This window comes from Ammodytes marinus (assembly GCF_949987685.1).
Source record: "Ammodytes marinus genome assembly, chromosome: 3".
NCBI lineage: Eukaryota > Metazoa > Chordata > Actinopteri > Uranoscopiformes > Ammodytidae > Ammodytes > Ammodytes marinus.
In genome coordinates this window covers 476,043-500,477 of record NC_137232.1, presented here as the reverse complement: position 1 = coordinate 500,477, position 24,435 = coordinate 476,043, and the positions used below count along the sequence as shown (strand labels likewise).

General features: G+C 42.5%; 1 protein-coding gene across 3 annotated transcripts in view; it reads right to left on the bottom strand.

Moving 5' to 3' along the window:
- Positions 1–24,435, bottom strand: part of nlk2 (nemo-like kinase, type 2) — a 130,497-nt gene that overhangs the window by 10,654 nt on the left and 95,408 nt on the right. The window contains exons 9-10 of one of the 3 annotated variants that reach the window (XR_013844788.1): positions 9,216–9,362; positions 8,321–8,460 (exon numbers count right to left, since the gene is read on the bottom strand). The exons of 1 other annotated variant lie outside the window; for it this stretch is intronic. Coding sequence is in view for 1 of the 2 variants with exons in the window: in XM_080024710.1 (XP_079880836.1) it covers positions 8,262–8,460 (199 nt within the window). In the remaining variant the exon portion in view is untranslated. Of the gene's footprint in view, positions 1–8,261; positions 8,461–9,215; positions 9,363–24,435 lie in introns of those variants that run through there. One more of the 3 variants, XM_080024710.1, reaches the window with a different exon arrangement.

The following is a 24,435-nucleotide window of genomic DNA, read 5'->3' as shown; positions in this document are numbered from 1 at the left end:
AACAAGTGAAAAGATGCTGGAGGAGTGCCTGCAACATCTGTCAAGCACGGTGATGTGATTGTTTGGGACTGCTTTGGTGCTAGTAAAGTTGGAAATTTGTGCAAGGTAAAAGGAATTTTGAATAAGGAAGGCTATCACTCCATTTTGCAACACCATGCCATACCCTGTGGACAGTGCTTGATGGAGCCAATTTCCTTCTACAACAGGACAATGACCCAAAGCACACCTCCACGTTATGCAAGAACTATTTAGGGAAGAAGTAGTCAGCTGGTATTCTGTCTGTAATGGAGTGGCCAGCGCAGTCACCAGATCTCAACCCTGTTGAGCTTGTGTGGGAGCAGCTTGACTGTATGGTATGTAAGAAATGCCCATCAAGCCAATCCAACTTGTGGGAGGTGCTTAAGGAAGGGTGCACTGTAAACCCGAATGTTGAAAATAATTATACTGATTAGGTACTGTAAACTTAATTTTGAGAAAAAATTGTACTGACTTAAATATTTTGAGTTTGTGTGACTTTATCTCTTTAGAGTTAGTTGAACTGATCATTTTTGATTAACTTGAAGTATTTTATGGTTTAAGTAAGCACCAATTAAAAGGTATAATTTCACTCTACTTATTTCTATTGTTTCAACGCGTGTGTGTGTGTGTGTGTGTGTGTGTGTGTGTGTGTGTGTCTGAGACACGAGTAACAGCACGAGTAACAGTAATGTTAGTGTTTGTGGTGAGGAATAGCATCCAAACGGGATATGTGAGCACTGTCACACTGAGGAGAGTATTATTCATGCAATAAAAAATTGTATGATTGTTAGTTTTAAAAAAAGACTGTCAGTCTTATTAACTTTATTTTACAAACGGGATTAATGAGTCTCAAGCAGACTGTAAAAAGGTCTCAATATCTGACCAACACTCCGGAGCAATAGGTGGCGGTATTGCACCTCATATGCTTATTCAAAAAACCAAGAGAAGAAGACATTGGTTGTTGGATTCGCGCCACACATGCATTGCAAATGCTAACAGTGAGGTGGATCTGAATTTCTGCTCTCAATTTTCAAAGGTAATTATCATCATTCATTGTATTCACATTTTTTAAAGAAACAAATATGTTTATAGCCTTCCAATGAAATATTGGCCCATTCATCATGATTGGTTCTGGACCGGGCCTGGACCAATCACACACACAGCGGAGGGCCGAGGTCCCGCCCCTTGGGCCTCGGCTGTCAATCACTCAATCAAGTCACGTCACTAACAGACAGAAAAACAACTCGAGAAGAAACGGAAAGGAGACAGTTGCTGGACTAGTGGTAAGAAGTTGAAAATAAAGTTATGTTGAGAACAATTATTTGTGTAGCTTGCTGAATTTTAACCAACACAGCATGTGTACAGTTTGCCAACAGCTAGCTGCTTGCGTTAACATCATGGATAGAGCGATTTATAGAGCCAGGTCAAAGTGGCTATTTTAGCTAATAACCTACTAAACATTTGCTAGCTCTCTTGTGGTTTTTAAGAGGAGTTAAATAGCTCTGTTGTTGGTGTATTCAAAGAGTATCATTACTTTGCTATCTGAGCAACACGTCATTAAAGTGAGGAAGCTGTCAGTTTTTGCTTCTTGCTAGCCTACTTATTCAGTATAGTGGATTTAATAATGTTTTACTTAAATATACTTTTCTGAACTGATTGTTGACATGGTTAAACATACTTGCATTTTATTTATTTTATATATAATTTAAATGCAATTTAAAAATACAGACTGTAATTTGACCTGACCATTAAAAATATATTAATATATCACAAAGTTAACAGTAAATGCAGAAAAGTATATTCACTCAAATATGCAACATAAAGTTGTCACACTTTCTCCTTTCACAACACTTTCAGTGTTTGAGGCATTAGGCTTCTCTTTTTAAGAAACATTCAGAAAATTAGACCACCACAGATTTGTAGCCTACTTACTTTTTACGAGCTGTTGAGTTTATTTTACTAGACCTGCTTTCTAGACCATCATGTACTTTAGAATAATACACATTAGACCATTACTTTTGTACACTTTTTTTCACATTGGTTTACTTAGTAAAACAACAATTTGTGCATTTTGCCTGTATAAATCTGTGTCTCTCCTCATTTATGAAACAGGTTGAGCCACCATCCACAGAGGAGGAATCAGTCGAGAGAGAGAGCAAGGAGCAGGAGGTTGATTACTTTGTCCGTCCTGAGCACCACCCACAACAGAATTAGCCTGGTCCTACCAGACCATCGTACCTCATTTCATTTGTACAGAAGGTCTGGAACTGCTCTATTTGGCAAACGTTCACTGACTCACTTAGAGGCGGGTGTCTGTTGAAGTTTAAAACTATTGGATCTGCCAACCAATCGCATAACGTTTGGTCGCAGCATTCAACTGAAACTGGAGCGCGACTTCGACGTCATCGTTCTCAGCCACTCGCTCTGTTCGCTGATTGGACGGCCGAACATTTTCCTGAGCTCAAACGCGTGAATTCACCGCAGCCTCAGACTGACTACTGAAGGGAAAATGAAATTTGAGGGGAAGTAGGTAGGCGGGCGGAGCCAGGCTACAACAGAATACTATAGCTACTATAAAACTTTGTAAATATTATTGTATTATATGTCTGTACACTTCTTCAAAATAAACCAACATTTTAATTTAATTCAATGGAACAGTCATCTTTAAGGGACCGTGATAAATGTGTTCTGGTGGGTGGTCGATCAATTGTGGTGGGCCGGTCTGGGTCCAAAATGCCAGGGCCAATTTTTGGTCCCAGTCCAGCCCTGAATGTGACCGACCATGTAGATGTATCTCTAAACGTTTATTAGAGGGCATTTTTACCGTGTACATGTTATACTGCTGCGGACCACATGGGCGGAGGAGGGGGCAGACAACACTACAGTTTTCGTTTAAGCTTGTGTTTTTAAAAATGAGCTGTGGCTGAGCTAGCATGTGGACAGGCATAGCAGACTAAAATATCCCGTACATATTCACGTTTATGCTGGTTGAACAGGTGTATTGATAAAGTTTGGGCTTTTTACTTGTTAAGGTTTACTTGTTAAGGTTTTATTGCACTTTGTGCCCCCTATTCGCACGCAGTTCTGATTAGGGGTGGACGTGTGTAACCACCGGTTAGTAAATCATAACGAAAATCAATAAACGAAAACCTTTTTGTGTGTGTTCTGGAGACATGCAGTCATTAATTTAACATCAGAAATAAGACAAACAATTTGGGGATAATAAAAGCTGTAGAATCTGTCGGTCCCTCTGTGTGTGTGTGTGTGTGTGTGTGTGTGTGTGTGTGTGTGTGTGTGTGTGTGTGTGTGTGCAGCCAGCGTCGCAGACACACACACACACACACAAGTTTGTTGGGGATTCATTATCCCATTCTTGACACAGGGAAAGTGCTTGTGGGTCAAACTTGGAGGATATATAACAAGTAAATATCACAGTATTGGGAAGAACTACAACTATCAGTTTTACCTAGATTGATTATTGTTTTAATTGCTAATTCTGTATTGTCCTTCTGCTTGGTTTTTAAATGTAGGTATATTCTGAGTTCCAACGGATTACAAACCAGAACCTGCCCAACAGATTCTATGCAGAGCTTGACCGCCATCTTCCGCGATTGATGACCATATTCAGACAGAAGGCGTCCAAAACTGGGAAGACGGCTGAAATTTAAAAAATCCACGATGTACAGGTAAGGAAATAGTTAAACATTTAATAGGTTGAGCCTCTGTAACATTAGATGGGTTCAATAAATCAAATGAGCTTTTGATTCTACAATTAGTAAAAAAAAAAAAGTTTTAGCTATTTGTCATACTGCAATACATATGTGAAATTGTCATTTCAATTGCAGGTTTGCTCAACAAACTATGTACACTATGTATTTGCATGTCATCCACACCAGGCGTACCACTGTTCTCCATGCTCATCCTGTACCTCCACAAAGAAGCTTCTGAATTTTTCAGAACCTGCACAGTGAGTCTTATTGAATAATTATCATTAAACTCTATATTAAAAGGTGGAGTCAGCGATTTCGGAGAACGCTTTTTGTCAAAATTACTTTTTTTGCCTAAATCAGTGAATATCCCCTCACAATCCATTACCTTTCCCTACTGTGTGTGCGTTGAAAAAAAAATGCTGTGTCAATACACATCCTAGGCTCTGTAAACGGGCATGTTGCTAGTTATGGTCAACACCTTTGTTTACATACCCTTTTACAGAGCCTAGGCTGTGTCTTAAAACTGGATTTATTTTCAGTGCACACACAGTATGGACAGGTAGCGGGTTTTGTGAGGAGGTATTCACTGATTTTGACAAAGTGATTTTGTCAACAAGCGTTCTCCAGATACGCCGACTACATCTTTTTAAGTGAAACAAAATTATATAACTTTTTTTTATACTACATTTGTACTCCTTTTGACTTACAATGCTATTTTTCCTAAACAGAATTCAGATTCTGAGCCAGAGCTTGAAGATGTTGCAGTGGCCGTCCTGACAGTCATCAGTGACAACGACAAGTCCAGTTCACTACCAGCCTCTGTCGTCATTGAAATTGACATTTGTGTATTTATTTATTTTAAGTTTTGCTATTATTTGTTTCAAGTTCATCAACTCAAAAAAATTAAGGCAACGCGTTGCCTTGATTTTTTAAAGTTCTGCTTACTTATTCGTGTTTAGTTGTACTAAATTAAAATATTTGAGGTGACCTAATAAACACTTTTAAGTTACCGGTAATGAAAAGGTAATTATTTATTTTAAGTTTTGAAAACTTAATCACATTGGAGATGTGAATTAAAACTTTTGAGTTGTACTAAATGAAATTATTTGAGGTGACTTAATAAACACTTTAAGTTGACTTATAATCAAAAGATACATGTACCAGGTGATCATAATATTTAAGTTTTGAAAACATTTGACTTTTAAGTTCATCAGTTCTGCTTACTTATTGGGGTTTACAGTGTGGGGTGAAATGTATTCAAAATACCTAAACAAATTGACAAAGCTAGAATGCCAAAGGTCTGCATGGCTGTAATTGCTGCAAAAGGAGGAGTCTATGACAAAAGCAAAGTTTGAAGGACAAAATTATCATTTCAAATAAAAATCATTATTTCTAACCTGATCAATGTCTTGACTATATTTCATATTCATTTTGCAACTCATTTGATGATTAAAACTGTGCAATTTCATGGAAAACATATTATCTGGGTGACCCCAAACTTTTGAACGGTAGTGTACAAATACCACCCCCTTGGTTTTCCCCGATTCCAGCGTTCTGTCTTTCCGGTAGATTGTGGCTCAGGAATCGATAGGTCCAGCCAAGTTTCAGTGAATATCATGGCGTTGGAGTCCCTTAAGGTGCGAACACACCAAACGCGTTGGGTGCGGTGGCGGCGTTGAAAAATCCTATTTTTGCATAGGGAACCATTGGTTTAGGCGTGATGATGCGTTGGCCGCGGTAAAGCGGCGCTTTGGGCGCGGTAGCCGCGTTACCAAAGCGTCATCGCACCATCGCACCACCACGCAAGGTCAAAAAATGTAACTTTTAACGCTCCATCGCGTGACGTTTAGCCGCGTTGGCCAATCAGCGGTGAGCTTGACCCGACGTCACGGACATCGGCACGGTGGGAGGACAACACAGAGGCTGAGAAACACCGAGTAGGAAATGTATTTGCGGCTGGCTGGTGATATAAAGCCGATCGGGGTTGGGTTAGAAGACGTGGGGAAAGTGAGCCAGGAGAATAGGCTTCCTGGTTAATTCAGTGAATATGTGCGGCTGTGCTTTAGCCGATAAACCAAGTTTACCGGTCGGATAGCGTTAGTTAACTCACCCGGTTGTGTGCGGCCACCACCTCCATATAATGAACCCAAACATAACGGCTAAGTCCGGGGAACTTTCACGAGTACAGCGAAGCACCGGTGTTTATCTATGCCAGCCACGATCCCGTCACAGCCAGGTAGGGTAATGTAGGCTACTTGCCTTTATTTTCTACTGCCCTGCGCACAATGCTGCTGTAAATGTGTTTGGTATGGTGCTGCCTTGCTTTTTGTGTTCATTTCCGAGTGGCATGAATCTGCAATGCTGTTATAAGGCTATTTGTTCCGTTCAGTTGCTGTTTATTTGTCTTTTGGCACAATTGTTGGCCGTGTTGTTGTTTTTGTGCGGACATGAACGCTGTCGTATCGGGTCGGGTCTGATCGCAGCCATGGTTGATTAGGGGAATAAATATATCGGGGGGGAGACTAGCTGCGTAGCGTTGGGTGCATTGAACCATTTTTTGACACAAAATGACCAAGCGCCAGATCAGGTGCGTTGGGCGCGATGGCCACCGCACCCAACGCGTTTGGTGTGTTCGCACCTTAATGTCCCGTTGAAAAGCCATCCTACTTTGGAGATCATCAAGTTTATTACCCAGTGACTGGACAGCTAGAAGAATGATCTGAAGAGGAGTTCGATGTACTCGTTTCCTTAGTCTGACCAGAAGGCCCGCCCAGTTACCGCGTCTCTTACGGCGTTTACGTCTCACAGGTAAGCCCCCAGGTATACAACAGAAAGGAAAATCTCAGAAAATTGTTTGTGTTGGTGAAAAATTTGTTTCTGCCCTCATTCTGACGTCTAAGAGCGTTTGCCTATCGTACTAGATAGCACTGGTACATGTTACAAAAGTACTAAGAAATAACAACAAAATAAAGATAAAAAAGCAATGTCTTGGAGGAGCTCGAAAGACTGCGACCGTACGTGGCGCCATCATGTTGCAATCCGCCATCATGTTGCAATGGTCTTCTTCTGACTACAACTGAAACTGCCGCACAACCTCAACGTCATTGTTCTCATTGGCTGATTGGACTGGCAAAAATATGGCGGAAAAAACCCGCAAATATACCGTAAACCCAGACTGGTACAGAAGGGAAATGACAATTGAGTGGAAGTATGTAGGTGGGCGGTGCCAGGCTAATAAACCAGCTGCTCCAGACTGACCTTTTCATTGGTTGCACCGGTGCGCCTAACTTTTTCATCTAGGTGCACCAGCATATACTTTGGGTGCACCAAATTAGTGCTGCATGATTTGGAGAAGTTGTGCGATTGCGATTATAGTGGCCAATATTGCGATTTGCGATACTTTTTTATTTATTCTTTCCATGAAAATAGATGCATTCCTCCAAAGACAATAGTCTCTATAAACTTACTGAAACTTGCGTGGGCCTTCACTCTCATGCACTCAACAGACTTTTCTCTGCGCTGTCTCATGTGTTGATAGACTGGGCGTGTTGCCACCGGTCGCCACGTGACATAGCGACTATAACTTTCCAAGTTTTAAAAACAGCAGTTCAATTTGTTCGACGTCGCCATACCCGAATCCTAAATATCCCCATTTAGCAGACGTTGCCTTTGTTTTGCATCAGTTCAGCGTGGATGCTGCTGCGCGTCGGCGTCCATGTTTGTTTGTTTACTCTACTGTCGGCACCTCTTTATAGGTCCATGGTCGGCAACCGTCTTGCACGCACACACACACACACACACACAAACACACACACACACTGTCAGAGGAGCCGAGGGGCGCTACCAAAAAGGAGAGGAGCGGTTGGAACGTTTATAGACACACGTGAGCACATTTATTTTGCCTACATTAAATCGCATTCGCAGCCATTTTGCAGTTATCTAATTGCATTAGCTCACATCGCGATTAGATAAATTCAGAATGGTGCAGCAAAACACCCACTATTACATTTAGTATGACTTGATACATTTCAGGTGCACTGGTGCGACCAGTGAAAATATCTGGGCGCACATGCAAATTAGGCACACTCTGGAGCCCTGCAAAACGGTGATCCGTCTGGTTGAGCAGTTATTATTAATACATAAAGCCAAGGCAATATACACATGGCTTGATACGTCAGAAATTAGCTTGTTGATCTAGGACTTGTCTTCCCACAGAAAAGCCGAGCAGAGCTGAGCCATCTAATTGCAAGGTGTAACCCTTCCCATTGGACAAAAAAGCCCGGATCAATGCAGGTTTTTTGGTCACGGGTTTTAAACATCTTCCAGTCAGTCGTGTCAAAGCAGTCCTGAAGTGGGGGAGATTTTTACAGGCCCACCCTGTCAGATTGTCGTGAATGTGAATCAAAGCCTTAATATTGTTATTAACGAAAGAATAATGAGGGTGAACAACTACTCTTAATAAAAAAATTAAAATCTCTTTGAATACAGTAAACATTAAAGCTTCCAGTAGCTCAGCTCAGCACATACACTTACCTTTGACCTGTCTCACAGAGCTCAGGTTTTTCTCAAAACCATCATCAAACTTGGGATTAGTGACAGGTTCAAAGTCACTGGTGTAAACACGGCCAGAGGATGTGGTGTAACAGCATTTGCACATGCATGTATGGTAACGCAGTCGGCCCTCATCCAGGTATGGGTGAGCCAGGGCATCCTTTGCTGAAATCCTCTTTGACTGGAAAACAAAGTTAGATGTCAGGTCCTTTTCTGAGCTACTGAGGGAGAGTATGAATATTTTCCTCCCTTTCTAGCCCCTGCACCCCCTTGAGGAGGCTTTTGTCTATATCTGAATGCCTATTGCAGACCATATCCTATGGTTAAAATACCGTCTGGTATGATGAGTAAAATAAATAAGGAAAGCTCAGATCGATTTTTTTCGATCGCTAAACCACAGTGGTCACATCTGGAGCGACATGTGCAAAACTCTAACAACCCTATGCACATCAGCAGTCCATGTGGACCAAACACTAGCTTGTTTGTCATTGCTTAAACACAATTTTCAAAACTCTACACACTTATCTCATAGCTTATATCACAACCTGCACAACACTGTGGATTTCCAGCACTTTGTTCAAATGCTAACATACTGCTGTCACAACTGTAAACCACACATTCAAAACAGAATGGATTTCATCCTGGTGCATTTTAAGCACTGTGGATTGCAATTTCAACTGAACCACTAAGAAGGTGTCTTGTTTTAGACTTGTTAGTGAACATATACAGTAAATAGGGAAAGCTCAAACATTCTTTCGGAAAGTGGACCAATGAAGGTTTGTGGAGGGAGAAGTGGGGCAGTGAGAGTGTGTATGTGTGGAGGAAGACATAGAGCTGTAACTTCTGATGAAATACAGTAAGTGTTACACTGATAGACCCTGTTGTGAATCATGAGCTGCATTCCATTAGTAGTTGCACTTCCCCTCGTTCACTTACCCTCAGCCCTTGGTATGACGTACCAGCATACGTTGCACGGAGGGAACTTGGAGCGCGGAGGGAGACTGGGCGGGGGAGGAGCGGGGGATTTAAATGGAACCCACTTGCCCTTGTAGTCGCAATGGACCGTCAGTTACATAGGTAGTTCTGAATGCAAATAATACAGAATTATAACATTCTGCTAAGGTAGCCTATATTGCAGAAAGCCATTTCCATAGCATAACAAACATTGAATTTCGACACGGTAACTCAGATTATCAAGATATTGTTACTTACACATGTAAATTGTTTGCTCCGACGTATTTTCTTATTTATGTAAGTTTCAACCAAAAACATTTGTTTTAAATAGTCCTATAATTGGCAGCCATCGATGTTATAGCAGCAATGTGTAAACTGCAATACATTCACTGGATTGTTCCTATGGAAATAGGATAGGCTAATTGAGGCGTTTTGGAATATATTTATATATATATTTATCCTGCGGGTGGCCGAGATGTCCCTAAAAGCATACAGTCTACCGGAAAATAAAAGGAGAAGAAGAAGAAGACGAACTGCAATGCACTGTGGGTGATATCCACCTCGGAGTGACCATGGATGTTCACTCGATCACTCAGCCCTCCGAGGGTCTATCTCATGAAGTTCACTTCAGTTTCCAGACAATTGGAACGACACTTATGATGGCGGCGGGGATTCCCCCGAGGGCAAGTGCCTAGGGAAAGTGAACGAGGGCATGTTGAACGGGTTGTAGCAGAGGCATATTCTGCTGTCAGCTCAAAAGGGCTACTGTCTAATATCAACAGAGACATCCTGATTAAATTCCAACAAGTTTCCTGTATATTACATAGACCCTAGTCTGGCATGACCACTTCCGCCAGCGTCTATTCGCTTGCGGCGGCAAGCTACGCAGCCCTGACGCAGCCCCCTCCTTTTCCGGTTGCTGGCTTTCCCCTATTGTGATCCCCCTCAAATTCGGAAACAATTCGCTCACAGTCAACCCGTGTGCTTACGTGCAGCGCTCTCTCTCTCTCTCTCTCTCTCACACACACACACACACACACACACACACACACACACACACACACACACACACACACACACACACACACACACACACACACACACACACACACACACACACACACACACACACACACACACACACACACACACACACACACACACACACACACACACACACACACACACACACACACACACACACACACAGGGTGTGAGAAGTCACATTACTGTAGACAGAAATAAAGTGTGGCGATACTTCGGGATAATAATATTGGCGGCGGCGGTCCGGGACGCAGCCTAGATTATCCTAGCCTAGCTGTCCAACTTCATTGTACAACTACCCCCGGGCAGAAATACCCTCATAAACTCTGGAAAATGAAGCGTGGGGGTTTGAATTGAGCACCGGACCTTATAACCAGCTAGATTAAGATCCGCCGTTCCCTTTCTTTGGTGAATTAGGGACTGACACAGCAGCGGTGTTTTAGCGACGGGGAAAGATTCCAACGGCTTCCACTATCACCTAGCAACTCTTACGGCTACTTGCTGCAGTTGGTGTAGCGCTCACAACGTCAAAACCCTGTTCTGCCTGTAAACAGACGGACTACGGCTCTGACCACAGCGATAGGAGGTGGTGACATAAGTTCTCGAATGCTAAAAATTCTACTCGACCGCCGTAGCCGTCCTCTCAACCGCCGATGATAATGTTACCAGAGATAACACTATGTGGCTAGTTAACTCCGGTTAAGTTATCCCGTGAGCTCCTCGGGGGCTAAAGTGTATGGTGTCTTGACATGCTGGTTAGAAAGCAACACACTATGTATATTCCTTTTGTCTTTAATAGTTTTTGTGTGGCGTTTGCGGGTTTAGCCATTTCTCTGACAGTCTCTGGACGTGAAGACGTTCCATCAAAATAAGTCCCCCCCCGGCAATATTTTGCAGGACACCGCTGCTGCTTCCCGGGGTTAGCCCCGCCCTAGATGATTGTGATTGTCTGTTTTACGCTCTACCAGAGCGAAAGGAAACCAACCGGTATACCTTTGTTTCCCATTCACTAAAAAGTGAATTAATCTCAAGCATCGATCCAGGCGACCAGTTTCCTGTTTCATATCCTCACGTCGACACCCTAACGAACGACCAGCTGACGACCCATTCAGCTTATCCGCCTCCGACAAAGTAGCCTGCAGCTGCTTAATTATTTTTCTGAACCAGGACACACAGTTCCGCTGATGTCTACACAAGCAGAAAACACTGTCTCCTTTTAACTGGCGAGTTAACGAGACAAAACACCGGACCGGTTTAGATAGGTAGGCTACGTCTTTTAAAGTGATCACTAAACTCTGTTTTACTTTGACTTTGAATGTTTGATTTGCTGTGCTGTTCATGATTTATTTTCTCTACAGAGAAAAGTGTGTTGGTTTTATTTTTCCACTGCTGGAAATTGCTGTTGTGCTTTTGTTTACATTAACCCGCTCATCCGAGCTCCACTGTTTACATGTAGCCTACAATACTGTGTAGAGATTGGTTATAGCTTGTTGACGTGATCCAGCCATATCTGCGTGAACTCTATATTCCTACTCTCTTCCTTTTTATTACGCACTAATGTGCTCACTTTCTCTCACTGTCACACACATTACACTCCCGTAGCCTTAACGAATAGACTACATGAATGTTGGCTGTAATTGTAAAGTTAAAGATCGCGTGGAAGGGTTAGGGTTAGGATTTCTTCCTTGCGTATCATTTGAGACGAGGCAATAAGAGTTTTTATAAGTGACTCTTCCCCACTGGTTAAGACCATCTCAAAGTCATGCGAGACTTCAATCCCATGAGATTGTCCGCCATTTTGGTAGTTTTCCCAAACTCCTGATTTGTTTTTGTAGTCCATCATTCTGGTTCCCCTTTTGCTGGCCCACACCCACACACACCTACACACACACACACACACCCCTCATCGCACATACACACACCCACCTACACAAATACGCTGACACCCACTGACATTTGTGTACAGATATTTAACATTTTTCTAGACGTTCCTTTTCTTCGATTAAGTTTTGATTGTTGTTAGGTAGAATTTCTCTGTGCTTGTATATTTGGATGATGTAACCTTAAGTTCATTATTGTTAAAATAAACTTGCCTTTATATTGTAACTAAAAGTGTCTGTAATTCATTTGTGGGAATACTTTAGGTTAAGTCAACCGCTGACACGTCAAGAATTCCTTAACTTTCGGTATAGGTTTGATTAATATTGATTTATACTGATCACTAAACGAATCAGCATTTAAGACAAACCATTGATAAAACGAGACAAACTTGCTATTATTTTTCCATTCTTAAGTGAATGGTGGCGTCCCTACACAACTAAATTATTAATGCATTGATATTTTCAGATTAATTCTAATAGCTAAATTAATCTGAATGAGCCGTGACCACTACAGGGTATTGGAATGCAGGGATGGTCTCTCTTTGAGAGAGGCAGGGTTGAGAGTGCAACCAGATATGCAAAGATCTAAAGTTGCATCTGTAATCCAATTTTTTCCAGCAAACAAACAGTTTAGAGTTGCACCCTTACAGTAAATGACAACATTACAGGAATTGATTTCTGTATTACAATTATAGAATATTTACACAGATAAATACTACATTTGGAAATGTTATCAATAAAATATACAAAATGTGTATCTATTGAAGCAAACTTTTGATTTTCATTAGGGGGCCAAGCCCGACCATCGATGACGAAACAGTAGCGCTTTGAATATTAGTTGATTAGCTACGTTTTACGTAAAAAATCATGAATCCAAAATTATAAATCGGATCAAGTCCAAATTTTAGACATATGTTGGTTACTCAAATTATTCAAACTGTAAAGATTAAAAGTTTGTAATTTGTGTATTGGGGTTTGATGCTAGTGTTTATACTCTGAGTGTGTTCTGAGTAGGGTTGGGTATCGGTTGGGTTTTTTCCGATACCGGTTACTACTCGGTACTTTTGAAACGGTTCCGGTGCTTAAACGGTACTTTAACCGGTACTTTGAAGTAGTGTTGTTTTTGTCAACGAAATGTATGACAAAATATCGTCGTCAACGAACATTTATCACGTGACAGAAACGAGACGAGACGCAGCGTAAATGGTGGTCATGTGACGAAGACTATAATCAAATATATAATGCTTTATTGTTGACTAATAAAAACGGGACTAAATATGGTTTACAAAAACAAAAACTCTGATAAAATATCTCTTCATGTTCACCAGGGATGGAAATTAACTTTTTTGCCTACCAGCCACTGTGGCAGGTAGATTTAAAAATCTACCAGCCACTCATCTTTTTTACCAGCCACTTTTTATACGCAATATCTTTTTTAATATATGCGTTAATGTTAAACAATACAATAGTAAGAATAGCTAATGAAAGTGTTTTTCATACAAATGTTTTCCATCAGAAGTCATTTGTACTGTAAGTAGGTGCTACCAAGGAACTGAGTTGCAAATTAAATGGTACACTCTTACTATATATGATACACAATACACGCCATCTTTATTTCAAAACATTGTATAATTGAACTCCATATATACTCTGGGTTCAATGCAACTTTTTTTCCCAACTGGCCCGCTTGGCCAATAGATCCGAGTTTTACTGGCCCCTTGTATATTTTCACTGGCCCTGCAGACACCTTTTTTTCATCATTTAGTCAATAATTATAATACAGTATTGAAGTTACCTTTAGATTTCTTTTTTCTTTTTAGTTAATGATATGAAATGTTGATATTGTTTATCACTTTCTCCATATGCATTAGGGATGTGAATGTGTCGACACATTGACCGGTTTTCCACTTGCGCTCAAGTCGAATTTAAAAATAGAAATCTGAAAATCAGGGAGTTATGCCGTTTTATTAATGGGAGATGTCACCGTGTCACGTCTGGTCGTGAGCGCGCTGCAGGAGCGTCACTTCTGCAAGGTGCGTGCATGAAGTAATCAGCTACACATAAGAGTCCGGTGTGGGACCATTTTTTCACTGTTGATAAAAAACAGTGCAGTGCAAAAGATGCAGCATAATGTTAAACGCTCGTCTGAGACTATGACGTTAAATCATCTAGAAACACACGATGCCTTCGTCCGAGCAAAGCAGCGTTTCACCGTGAGATCACTAGTGAGTGCGCGAGCCACCGCACGGGGAAGAACTCTGTGGTTTGAGGCTCAAATAATAACCGGGGATATTCTCCCCGTTAGCGATATCGATGGGAAAGGCTTCCCTGTTTGTATGCGATCTGATTGTATGTCTCGAGCCTTAAATACAAAGCCATGTCGGCAAACTGACTGCGCGACTCAAGGGACTGTATGTGAGCCGAATCCCTCCGTTAGTTTCTGTTTCAGCCGACACAATTAAAATCACCTCTAAGAACGGACAGCGTTTAAATAAAGCATCTCCATTAGGGCTTTGATGCAAATTCTGTAACAACGGCGGCAGCTCTGCTGCTTAAAGGAAAAGCGCAGTTTTCACTTTATTTTCAGCACCTCAACCTCTGCTGTGGGAAGAAAAAAAGGGGGCAAAGTAAGTCGATTGATTTGTCGACTTATGCCTCCACACGTTAACTCGCAGATAGTATTTCCTAGCGGAGCGGATCGCGCCGTAGTTCAGTTCGACTAGAAAGGCAAAAAGAAACTGTTGAACTGTGTAGCGCCCTGTCATCATGTTCATGACGAATGTATTAAATATGCAAATTAGATCGGACCTGACTGGAAAGTATTACCCGACACAGTGGCGGGTGAAGTGACACAATTTACACGCCAGCACGCAAATCTACCCGCATTTGGCGTGTGGCGGGTGTTAATTTCCATCCCTGATGTTCACTGACAAAAACGAGAGGACACGAAATGTTATAAGGCTATTTTGTCTCGCCATTATTATTATTTTTGCAATATTTCTGTTTCCTGAGTCTCGGGGCTGCAAACAGGTTACGGCTTCAGATTAAAAGCATTTCACTGGCTTAACATGAGTATTTAACTAGACAAACGTGAGTTGGCTTTTATTTTGAAATAGCAGGAAGTTAGCAAGCGACGTTACTTCCTCAATCCCCACTCGCGGCAATAAGGAAGATGCAGCTGCGGCGGTGGGTTAACTATAACGACTAACCAGCTGCAGCCTGAAGTTACTGTATAGGCTAACTGTCAATATGCGGCCAAACGTACTCACGTCATCTTGACTGGATTCCTGTCGGATATTAACCATGTTCCCTGCTTTCCTGAGTCATGTCGAAAAAGTATTCCATTGTTTTCTGAACGAGTAGTAGCCCTGTTTGTGGACGTATATCCATCAAAACTATGACGTGGGTCCTTAGCAACGGTCATTATACCCTTGACAGAGGTCTGTCTTGCTGGAAATAATAGACCTGTAGAATGCCGTGATTTACATAGGATTTTCAAAGTACCATGTAATAAGTTCTGTCAACGAATTCCACTGTATGCAGTCTGTGCTTCCAATCTCATGGTTCAAACCATTTGTGTTATATCTTGTAATACAAAATCTGACTTCAGTTTACAAGCAATACAAGTCATACACAAACATTTTATTTTCACTTTGTTATTATGTTATTGTAGCTCTAGCATTCAAGAACCTTTTTTCTCTTAATTAAACTTGAATGTAATGTCAATTTTTTCTGGCATTGTCATTTGAAGCTATTTTATTTAGGCCTATTTATTTTATGTAAATGTATGTCATTAGACAGGAGATTTTGAAAAACAAAGAGAAGCTGTCCGAGCTCCACCAGACTGCTGTTCAGGTTGAGGAATCCGGCATTCTTACATGTTTGGTAGTTCAAATAAATATGATGTAAATTCAATCAGAGCGTCTTCCGTGTCTGGAATTGCATGTATTCTTGAGTCTATAAGGTAAAAATAATATAATAAGATAAGATAACCTTGTTTGACTTGTGAAATGGGGGACTTAAAGAACATTTTGACTTTGGCTGTACTATACTAGGTACTTGTACTATATTAACTGGGTTAAATATAATTGCATTACTAAAAAGACTAAAATACAAATGTCATTGACTAAAACTAGACTTAAATGTCATCAGTTTTTGTTGACTAAGACTAGGTGAAAATAGTCCCAGATAATTCTGACTAAGAGAAGACTAAAAAGCTCAAGACTTTTAGTCAACTGAAACTTGACTAGACGAAAAAGAGTTTAAACGTGACTAAGACTAATAAAAACTAAAATGACAGTTTGACACAAAGACTAGACTAAAACTAAACTTAAAACTTGCCGCCAAAAACAACACTACTTTGAAGCCTCAAATTGCACACACTGTCAAAAAAAGCCCTTTTATAGCCAGTGCCAAATTTAACACAATTCATTTTAACAATAGAATTACGAGTAACTTACAAATAAACTATTTTAAAATTTAAATCAAATTAAATTCACACAATTTACATACTATCTAATACAACAATACTGTTTCAAACAATATAATAATGGAGATTAATATGGAGACTACCAGGTAATCTAATCTCCATTTTAAAACTTTAGCTAAAAGTAATCATTTTGATAAGAAAGAGTCCTTATGACCTCAACAATACAACACCTTAAAAATTAAAATAGATACACATATAAAACACCCATATGAACTTAAATGCAGTATTGGATTTACAGTAAGGGAATAAGTACACCCAATGAGAACCACAGACTGAAAACAGTCAAGGAAGAGCGTTAGCCTTTTGGAATATTAACAGTGCTCATTTGCATTTAACTTGAAACAAAATTCAACTGACATAAAAAATACAAATAAGTCTTCTGTAAAGATAAGACAACAACTATTAACGTTGTCAAATTAACAATTTTTGTGCAGAAAAATTGTTATGTTTGCCTTCTCAGGATGGATACGAGATCTTTAATGTACATGCTGTTCTAATGTGCAGCGGCAACGCGCTGTTTAATATAACGGCCCGTCATCAGGCACATGTAGCCTACCGGATGGTTTTATACATCGATCGCTCCATAAAGTTATCCAAGTCAGAGCTTTTTGTTTGGGCAGAGATCGTTATTTTAAGTGTGTCTTTATTAAGTTTCTTGTTAAACGTTTCCATATCACCGGGCCGCCGTGTCCCGCTGTGTGTTTTTTTGGGTTCGTCTCCACCACCGTGCGTAAAGAACAGCTGACGGGAGGAAGTATGCGGGAGGAAGTATGCAGGCGGCCGCTGCCTCATCGTCAGCCTACACGTGCCTAATACATCCGTGACAATACTGCTAGATCACGTGTCATTCGCAAAAAGAAATGCATTGCATTGGCGTTCAAAAATAGTCTGACATAAAGAGCGATCAGTCTGTGAAACTGCTAACGTGAGCGACTGTTGAGCACTTGTGCGCGCTCCTCGAGACGGTCGGGCTCGTTCTCGTCACTCACAGCCCGGTGAGAAATGCTCCTCTCGGTGTACACAGAACAGCATCCGCGAGCGGACATGCTTCATCAATCATGACATAAAGAGCGATCAGTCTGTCAAAATACAAACGTGACTACAGCAAGGGCAGCACCGAAATGAGGCACCAAAACTTTCATTCTTATTTGGTCTGGTTACTACCGTTTACGTCGGCACCGGTGCCATACTGGTACCAGGTTTCGGTGCCCTACCCTAGTTCTGAGTGACAGTATGTGTTATCTCAATGAGGTTGGTTCATAGTGTTTGCTGCACTGAGACTATTTTGCGTGTGCAGAAGTGAACTGTTCAGCTCCAGTGACTGTTGGTAGGGATTCAGATCTGGACTCATTGCTGGCCACTTCAGAACTCTCCAGCACTTCTAACAAACCATTTTTGTGCTTTTTGGGTCATTGTCCTGCTGGAAGACCCATGACCTCTGACGGAGACACATCTTTCTGACACTGGGCCGTACATTGCGCTCCGAAATTCCTTGATAGTCCTCCGATTTAATGATGCCATGCAGACAGTCAAGGAGTCCTGTTCCAGAGCCAGCAAAGCAACCCCAAAACATATTTAAACCTCCACCAAGTTCAACTCTAGGGACTGTGTTCTTCTCTTTGAAGGCCTCATATCGTTTTCTGTTATGTCTTTTACCAAAGAAATTATATCCGATTTGGCTTTTTGTCTATTCGCTTTTGTGTTTTTTTTACAAACAAATGACAAACATATTCATGCCAAAACATTTGTACTTGCAAACATTTTGGAGAAGCAGGGCATTATCTGCAAGAATTGCAGGGCTGCCAACACTTTTGTCCATGACTGTATGTAGAAGTTATCATATTTATATCATGCTTGCGGTGAATACGTGCGCACACTGAAGGCCACAGTGAGGATGGAACATGAAGTAATCCTCGACTAAACCCCTCCCTCTGATTTGATTGGCTGCTACGACCAAAACTTGCATCGACGAGCGGGACACACACAGCAGACAGCATGTTGTTACTTCCTCATTCAATGCACCCAACTTTCCAAACAAAACGTTTGTGTTGCCTTGTTAATCAGTTGTATGTTTCCTGTGTTGGCACCTCCTACTGGTGAGTTTGTGTAGTGGAGATTCAGGTCATGTGACCAGAAGTTACATCATCAGTTACTATGAGGCAGTCCTCCATCTTAGATATGAGAGAGAGGAAGCACATGTTCATATCCATTATCATCCAGGCGTTCACGTCCGAGAGAGAATCGTTGGTATGTGTTATCAATCTTTTGGGTCATCTATTATTTATATTGAGTTATATTTTGTAGATCGAAGCATGTTTAAGGTGTTTATTAACGGACACGGGAAGTGGTGTTTTCACGTGTCACATTATGTTTAGCAATATCTTAACACTTTGGATTTAATATAGATACAATTTATGTTTGGTGTATTACTACATATTATTTGTCACGTATTAGCATACATACGAACGTGTATGTGGACATATTTATTTACACTGTATTTTCTTTGTAGTTTTAATCCTATGGCCAATCAATGACTACAATAAAGAACTTCAACTGGAAGCCTCTGTTTACGTGGTGGTGATTGGGACGGAGTTATCCACCTGTATATCCATGCAAGGCGTGTGGAGAGGACAGGACAGTAAAACAACGCTCTCTAACGGACTGAACTGTGATGCAAAAGACAAGGTTTCACGACGAGAGTAAGTGAAAACCTTTTTTATCAAAATGTCGGAGAAGAAATCATCAAAATCTCAGTCATCACGGACACGGTCTCGTACCTCACGTTCATCTTTATCGAAGAGCTCCAACAGCTCTTCCACCAATGCCGCTGCAGCCTTAGCTCGTGCTGAAGCCCAAGCTGCTAAAGTAGAGGCATCATTTGCAGAGCAAGAAAGCCACATCAAAATGGAACAAGCACGCTTAAAGGTGGAGAAAACACGTTTGGAGGTATCCCTCGACACTCTTCAACTAGAGAAAAAAGCTGCTGCAGCAGAAGCTAAGGCTGAAGCATTAGAGGCAGCAATGGATGAGCAAAGCGAAGCCCTGAGCTCTAATATTGATATGGCAACGGATGACCCAGCAGAGCGCACAAAAGCATACGTTGAAGAGCAGATAAACACTGCTCATCAGCCAGTACCTGCATTGGGAAAACCTTCTACTGACAGTATTAGTCAACAAGCTACGGTTATCCAGCGGGTCCCAGACGCTAGTGTGCAGTGCAATTGGCAGGATAATAAACCAATCCACAACAGTCATCCTGGAGTGCAAGCATCAACAGTTGGACGCCAGAGAGGGCAGGCTGCTACTTACACTCCACAACCTTCTGATAGAAAGCCCCCAAAATTGTTGTATTCAGGACGGGGCATGGATCACATGAGTCCGACACAAGCAAATAATAACAGAGACTGTTCACAAGCTTCTCCGTATGCAAATGCTCATCAGGCTCATCCGTCTGACAGCCAGAGCATGTCAGACTTTGTCAGGTTTTTTGCAAGACGGGAACTTGTGTCTTCAGGGCTTCTCCAATTCAGTGATCAACCAGAGAATTACAGAGCTTGGAGAGCATCATTCCTCAATGCCATACAAGGTTTAAACCTAACAGACAGCGAAGAAATGGATCTGTTAGTGAAGTGGCTAGGTGCAGAATCAGCGACTCAAGTGAAGAGGATAAGAGCTGTGAATGTCCACCACCCACAGAATGGGCTCAAAATGGCTTGGGATAGGCTCAACGAGTGCTACGGGTCGCCAGAGGTCATAGAGAATTTGTTGTTCCAAAGACTGGAAGACTTCCCGAAGATCACGAATAAGGACCATAAGAAGTTGAGAGAGCTCGGTGACTTGTTAATGGAGCTTGAAGCGGCTAAATCAGATGGAGATCTGCTCGGACTTACTTACTTAGACACCGCTCGTGGTATCAACCCCATCGTACAGAAGCTGCCATACAATCTGCAGGAGAGATGGCTCTCTCACGGTTCTAGGTTTAAGGAAAATTTCAATGTTCCTTTCCCTCCATTTGACTACTTTGTGGAATTTGTGTGCCAGCAAGCCAAAATGAGAAACGACCCTAGCTTCTCACTCACTGCAAGCAGTACTGAACCTACGCCGATGAGGAAATCAGCACCTAAGTACGACAGTCCAATCTCTGTCCACAAGACTGATGTGTCACCTAGCACCTCAACATGGGCTAACACAACACAGCAGAACAACATGGATGTTGCCAAGCAATGCCCCATACATAACAAACCACACCCATTGCAAAAGTGTCGTGGCTTTAGGGAAAAATCCATTGAGGAAAGGAAGGCTTTTTTAAAGCAACATGGCATCTGCTACAAATGCTGTGCATCATCAGCACATTTGGCCAAAAATTGCAACAGCTGCATCAAGTGTGATGAATGCGGGAGTGAGAGTCACAACTCAGCCCTGCACCCTGGACCTGCACCATGGCTCTCGATGGCCCACACCCCTCCATGTGAGCATGGCGGGGAGGGAGGATTCAATGCTGATGAGGCTACTGTTTCGGCGACCTGTACTCAGGTCTGTAGGGGAGATCTCACCGAAAAATCATGTGCTAAGATTTGTCTCGTGAAAGTCTATCCAAATGGCCAGCAGGAAAAGGCAATGCGGTGCTACGCAATACTAGACGATCAGAGCAATCGTTCGTTAGTAAGGTCTGAGTTCTGTGACCTCTTCAACGTCAAATCCCACAACTCTCCTTACTCACTTAAGACATGTGCTGGTGTAGTTGAGACATCAGGCAGAAGAGCACATGGTTTCCAGGTGGAATCCATAGATGGACAAGTTACTCTCTCTCTACCTACACTGATTGAGTGTAACAAAATTCCAAACAATCGCTGCGAAATACCCACTCCGGAAGCGGCACAGCATCACGCACACCTGAAACCTCTGGTGCATCACATCTCAAAGCTAGACCCTCAGGCTCCTATTATGCTCCTACTTGGCAGAGACATAATAAGGGTTCACAAAGTAAGGAAACAGATAAATGGGCCACATGATTCACCCTATGCCCAGAGGCTGGACTTGGGATGGGTTATCGTTGGTAATGTTTGTCTTGGAAGTGTCCACAAGCCAGCCACTGTGAGCACCTATTTTACCAACACTCTGGAAAATGGACGCTATTCTGTCTTTGGACCATGTCCTAACCACTATGTTGTGAAGGAAAAGTTATATGACAACAAGGCCACAAGTCTCCTTGCACCTGTCCATGTGGAGGCTCCCACATGTGAGGACTACGGAGAGCATCTGGGACGTCATGTCTTTGGACAGACAAAAGATGATGACAAAATAGGCCTTTCTGTTGAAGATATGCTCTTTCAGAAGACAATGGAACAGGGAGTCTATAAAGATGAGGACAATAGCTGGGTAGCTCCCTTGCCTTTCAGAGAGCCGCGGAGACGCCTTCCCAACAACAGGTCACAAGCAGCTGATCGCTTGTCTTCACTACACCGCTCCTTTAACAAGAAGCCTGAGATGAAGGAACATTTTATCTCTTTCATGGAAAAGATATTCAAGAATGGCCATGCAGAGGTAGCTCCTCCACTTAAAACGGAAGAAGAATGTTGGTACTTACCTTGCTTCGGAGTTTACCATCCTAAGAAACCAGGCCAGATCCGGGTCGTCTTCGATTCAAGTGCTCAACACAAAGGTGTCTCACTGAATCAGGTACTTGTGACTGGCCCAGACCTCAATAACAGTCTCCTTGGGGTACTGATTCGTTTCCGAAAGGACTCCATTGCCATCACAGCGGACATACAACAGATGTTCCACTGCTTCGTTGTCAGACCGGAAGACAGGAATTACCTACGATTTCTCTGGCACAGGGACAACGACCTGGAAAAAGACATCGTGGAATATCGCATGAAAGTGCATGTCTTCGGCAATAGTCCATCGCCAGCCGTTGCCACTCACTGTCTCCGGCGAGCCGCAGAAGAAGGAGAGAAAGAGTTTGGCAAAGACGCCAGGCAGTACGTCGATCGAGACTTTTATGTTGACGACGGACTGAAGTCTCTCCCCACAAAGGAAGCTGCCATTGATTTGCTCAAGAGAACGCAGAACATGCTGGCTTGCTCCAACCTCAGGCTACATAAAATAGCCTCGAACAGCCGAGAAGTCATGGAGGCATTCCCCATCGAAGATCATGCCAACGATCTGAAGGATCTGGAAATTGGCGTCGACCCCTTACCTATACAGCGCAGCCTTGGACTCTGCTGGGACTTGAAGACCGACACTTTCCTGTTCCAAGTGGCAAAAGAAAAGAAGCCCTTCACTCGCAGAGGAGTTTTAGCAACAGTCAACAGCCTTTATGACCCCTTAGGATTTGTGGCTCCAGTCACCATACAAGGCAAGGCTTTGCTTAGAGACCTCTCATCTGAGACTAGTGACTGGGATGCTCCATTGTCTCCGGATGGACAGGAAAGTTGGGAAAAGTGGAGAGAGTCCCTCAAAGAGCTGCAGCTCCTGAACATTCCAAGGCCATATACAAAAGTGTCTCCAGCCCTTGCGCAGCACAGAGAACTCTGTGTCTTTGGGGATGCTTCGAACAAGGCAATAGGTGCTGTTGCCTACCTAAAAGTCACAGATTCAGAAGGTAACTGCCGCACAGGGTTCATTTTAGGCAAGGCAAGATTGGCTCCACGGCCAGAACAAACTATACCTCGGTTAGAGTTGTGTGCAGCAGTGCTGGCTGGGGGCATGGCATAATTCATTATTTCCGAGATCGACATTGAGTTTGATGCACTCACCTTTTATACTGACAGCAAAGTAGTCCTGGGCTACATTTACAATGAGAAAAGGAGATTCCATGTTTATGTCCACAACAGGATCCAAAGGATCAGAAGGAGCACAAAGCCACAGCAATGGCGTTATGTGTCTACTGAGCACAATCCTGCGGACCACGCCACAAGGTCTGTACATGCAGCTCGTCTGAAGTACACAAGCTGGTTTACCGGACCTCAGTTTCTGTCTCAACCAGAGGAAACACCTTTCAAGACAGATGTGTTTGAGCTAGTAGACCCAGGGCAGGATAAAGACCAGCGCACCCAAGTAACAGTGCTTGCCTCCACCACCGATGACAGCCGACTTGGATCCCAGCGTTTTCAACGCTTTTCGACTTGGAGGGCTCTTAGTCGTGGCATCTGTTTCCTCAGACGCACTGCCTACCACTTCAAGAAGGCTTCAGAAGATCCTGGCCGTACCTCCAAAGAATGGCATCACAGTGGAACACCATACTCAGTGAAGGAACTCAGGCAGAGTAGAAATGTCATCATTCTATCGGTGCAGCAGGAAACTTATGCTGAAGAGATCGATTGCATCAAGGATCAAAGAAATATGCCCAAGAGCAGCCCTCTCAGGATGTTGGATCCATTCATTGATGAGGATGGTCTCTTGAGGGTTGGAGGACGGATACAGGAGTCACATTTGGGATACGAGGAGAAAAGGCCCTTAATCATTCCTGGACGTCATCATGTTGCATCCCTTCTTGTGCGACATTATCATACAGAGTCACAACATCAAGGACGCCATTTTACTGAGGGCGCAGTCCGTTCAGCTGGCTACTGGATTGTGGGGGCCAAAAGGTGTGTAAGCAGCTTCATCTTCAAGTGCATCACCTGCCGTAAGCTACGAGGTACATGTGAGGTCCAGAAAATGGCCGATTTACCTCTGGATAGACTCAGCATGGACCCACCTTTCACTCATGTCGGTGTTGATGTCTTTGGACCTTGGACTGTCTCAGCACGTCGTACTAGGGGTGGCCATGCCGAAAGTAAAAGAT